The 4224-nt window shown below is 33.4% G+C and overlaps 1 protein-coding gene across 1 annotated transcript; it reads right to left on the bottom strand.

Moving 5' to 3' along the window:
- Positions 1–2432: 2432 nt before the first annotated feature.
- Positions 2433–2804, bottom strand: LOC142633076 (secreted RxLR effector protein 161-like). The gene has a single exon (XM_075807350.1). It carries the CDS (start codon positions 2802–2804, stop codon positions 2433–2435), a length of 372 nt encoding a protein of 123 aa, XP_075663465.1.
- Between the last annotated feature and the right edge of the window lie 1420 nt (positions 2805–4224).

Here is a 4224-nt window from a genome sequence, read left to right as displayed (position 1 = left end):
TCACATGTAGAACTTACTGACACGACCACGTGCAAACTCCGAATCCATGGACTCCTTCTCTATTAGGCCTTTGCAACACAAGCACCCACACTTGTGATAAAAAAACACAAACTCTTCTGTTTGTGACTCCAAGACCACTCTTGAAGGTTTAGATTATCAGCACCTTTGATGACTAGAGAATGCAGCAACTTCTACAATTCCTGGTCTTGAGATTCTTCAAGGAATAACACCAGTAGAAGACATTAGAGAGCTTTTGGGTACAAAACCCTAGATCTATAAAAGAGGCACACTCTTCTCTCTCTAGAAAGCCTTATAAAAATGTGCTTAGGGTTTCATTTATATACTAGAAGAAGTAGATCTGAAACTCTAATCCTTTTTAGGCTTGAACTGCTGTTTGGGCTTAATTAAAATTCTGCATATACGAATCTCGATCAATCGAGCCTGTCTCTCGATCGGTTGAACCAGGAAAATTTTGAATTCTCTTTTTTGCAACTTGCTTGTTCTTAGATCTTGACTTGTATCACCTTAAGTATTGTCTAATAATACCTATAGACTCTAAAATCTATATCTAGACAAGTTTGTATTCACGATTTGTCAATTGTTCTAAACTTTTAGAACCTAACAAGGATAACCGAGAAAGAGATGAGCACCAACACAATCACTAATGAGAGAATATGTGAATCCAAAATTAGACTCTTGTTGACTCAAGTCCCTTACCACTAAGCTACTTGCCGCGTTGGCGTATTTCTTAAATTTTGATACCACCAAAACTCTTGTTTCATTTCTCTTGCGTCCTAGGTAGAATTGTACTAAACAAATGAAGCAAACCCTCTATAGTCAGCCATTGCCATAATAATCCTAAGACAAATGTGTACTGATTATCAATCAATCTATCTCATGCTATGCAAATCAGGCCACCAATCCCTACTGATCACATAATTACCAAGAAAGTCACATTGTTTTGATTGTGCTGTTATTAGCAATTGAAAAATGGATTAAGTTTTTGGTTTGGGCATCATTACCATCATGCGATTACACAGACTTTTTTATTCTTTAGGCTAATGGAATCTTAAGAATCTTTTTACACAATGAAATCGTAAGAGCCATTACAAATGAATCTCGAACTATATATATATTGGTTCATTGTTACGAAAAATTGTCTTTTTTTTTTTTTGAGAATGTACGAAAAATTGACTTGTATATATACTAGCTACGAAAATATTATCTAACGTCATTGTTTAGTTTCTTGAGGCAAGTACTCAATTGAACCATCACAACTTATTTTTCTTTTGGTGGTTTAGAAATATTAATTACTAAATATATATGTTCCCCTCGAGCTAGAACCTGAGACCCCCCTTAAGTAACCCCAAGTTCTAAACCTTAGGGAGGTACCATCCTGTAAATGTTTTCTTTATGTTGTTAGATTATAAACAACAATAATATAAATTTTAGGATCTTGAATTATCATGATTTCACAACTACACAAATTAATTATAAAGCTTACCTTGATCTATTGCTAAACTCTTCTTAAGATCAAGTCTCGGTATAAAAGGCACTTAATTCTTATAGGATTGGTTTCTCTCTCTTGACCCTCTTTTGTCTTTAATTATTCCTTGTAGAGAGGACGAAATTCCTTGTATTTATAACCTCTACTTGCCCATCAAAGTTGGAGTTACTTAGGAAACTTACTTCTTCATTAGCCAATATTTTAAGGACATGTAACTTCTTATTAAACCATAACATATATGAAATTATCAAATGGATATGTTATCAAATGAGACAATTTATTCTTACATTCTCTCACTTGGCCCATATGATAATTTATCCTCTAACTTTAAATTGGTCATCATAATACTATAATTAAACAACCCACTAATGCGAGTCATGGTGGTTTCATATCAATTATACGACATAGTTCCTTCCATATACTACAACACTAGCAATCTGTTTAACATAACACGTCAATGAGAAGTGACTTAAAAGTTCCAACAATAATGTCTCTTTTGTTAGAGACTATTCCTGTTATTATTCATCCATTATCATATATGTACGTACATAAAATGAAACAGATCAACATGTTCCTTAAATGTCTTAGGAGGTAACCCCTTTGTCAGTGGATCTGCAATCATAAGCTGTGTGCATATGTGTTCTATTGACACTCATTGTTTCTGAACTTCTTCTTTAACAGTAAGATATTTCAATTCCATGTGTTTCACACCATTAGAAAACTTATCGTTTTTAGAGAAAAACACAACTGCAGAATTATCACAATAAATTCTCAATGGCTTGAAAATAGAGTTAACAATTCCAAGTCATGATATAAACTTCCGCAACCACAATCCATGAACTGTGGCCTCAAAGCATGCCACAAATTTAGCTTTCATAGTGGATGTAGTAGTGATAGTTTGCTTTGAACTTTTCCATGATATTGCTCATCCAACTAACATGAACAAATAACCAAAAGTGGATTTTATATTATCAACACATCCAGCAAAATCTGAATCTGAGTAACCAATGACATCAAATGTAAGCATGTAATCCTTTGTACCTTGCAAGTACCTCATCACTTTCTTTGCAACTTTCCAATGATCCAATCCTGGATTGCTTTCGTATTTTCCTAGCATACCAACTGCAAAGCTGATATCGGGCATTGTGCATATTTGGACATATATTAAACTTCCTACTGCAGAAGCATAAGGAATTCCTTCCATTTGTTTCCATTCCCATTCATTTTGTGGGCATTGCATAAAACTAAATTTGTCCCCTTTTAGAATTGGGGTAACCCCAGCAGAACATTTCTCCATATTGAATCTTTCTAGAACTCTTTCAATATATGCTTTCTAAGACAACCCTAACAGTTCACGTGATCTACCTCAAAATATTTCTATTCCTATCACATAAGTTGCCTCACCCATATATTTCATTTCAAAGTTATTAGAGAGAAACTTCTTGGTTGTATGCAATAAACTAAGATCACTACTAGTAAGCAAAATATCATCAACATACAAAATTAAAAATATAGACTTACTCCCACTAACTTTCAGATAAATACACCAATCAGCGGTGTTTTCCTTAAATCCAAATGATGTAATGATATCATCAAACTTAAGATACCATTGTCGGGAAACTTGTTCCTATATCAAAATTAGATTCATGTAGATAAACCATATAATTAGGGGTGTGCATGGGTCGGGTTGAGGGGATTTTTTGACCCAATCTACTATAGTGGATCAAAAAAAATTCAACTCAACACAACCCATCACATAAGTCCAACCCAACCCAACCCAACCTAACCTGACCCACATGGATCAGGTTAAACCCATGGGTTGGACAAATTTTTATTATTATTATTATTATTATTATTAAATTGAGTAAAAAAATATAAATATAAACATATTTAAAAAAAACTCAAAAATTAGTATCAATGTAATTCCTTAAGGCAAACCACAATAATGACTAAACAAAAATAGTAATTTCCTAGGGTTTGTATGAACTAATTGGCTTTTATATAGGATAGGAAGAGTTGGTTATTTAAAAAATTTATTAATTATATAATATATTTTAAATATATATATATATATATATATTAAATATATGGGTGGGTCGGGCTGAGTTTGGCAGGTTTTTAATTTTATGACCCAAACCCAACTCGACCCGCTATTAAAAAAAAATTTGTAACCCAACTCAACCCAACCCACCAAGGCCTAAAAACCAACCCAACCCCTACATATAATCATCGAAAATAGCAGACTTTCTTTATCTTTGAGATCTTCTTAATGTTATTTCTTGTGGTTCTTCTACCACCTGTTCATTGGTAAGCATCTCATTATGGAATGGTGGTTCATTAATTTGTTGTTCAACATTGTTTGGCTATTCAACAATTGTTAGAACAACAATTTCATTTGAAGTTATAGGTAGTGGAACTTGTACCCTAACTTCTTGAACATCCATATTTCATAGATTACCAACTGATTTTACCATTTTCAATGAATTTGGCATTATCGGTTTCCACAATTCTCGTACTATAGTTAGGACAGTAGAACCTATACCCTTTAGACTTTTCAAGGTAACCTATAAAGTAACCACTAATTGTTCTTGAGTCTAATTTCTTTTCAAGTGGATTATAAACTCTAACCTCCGCTGGACAAACCCAAACGTGTAGGTGTCTTAAACTCAATTTCCTTCCTGTCCACAATTCAAAATGAGTTTTTGGAATTGCCTTAC

This window comes from Castanea sativa, chromosome 4 (assembly GCF_040712315.1).
Source record: "Castanea sativa cultivar Marrone di Chiusa Pesio chromosome 4, ASM4071231v1".
Taxonomy (NCBI): domain Eukaryota; kingdom Viridiplantae; phylum Streptophyta; class Magnoliopsida; order Fagales; family Fagaceae; genus Castanea; species Castanea sativa.
The sequence above is the reverse complement of the archived record's forward strand: the minus strand, read 5'-3'. Positions and strand labels throughout refer to the sequence as shown.

What these genes read in the sequence shown, in the direction of transcription:
- LOC142633076 (XM_075807350.1), bottom strand. Translation starts at nt 2,804, where the DNA reads ATGGAGAAATGTTCTGCTGGGGTTACCCCAATTCTAAAAGGGGACAAA.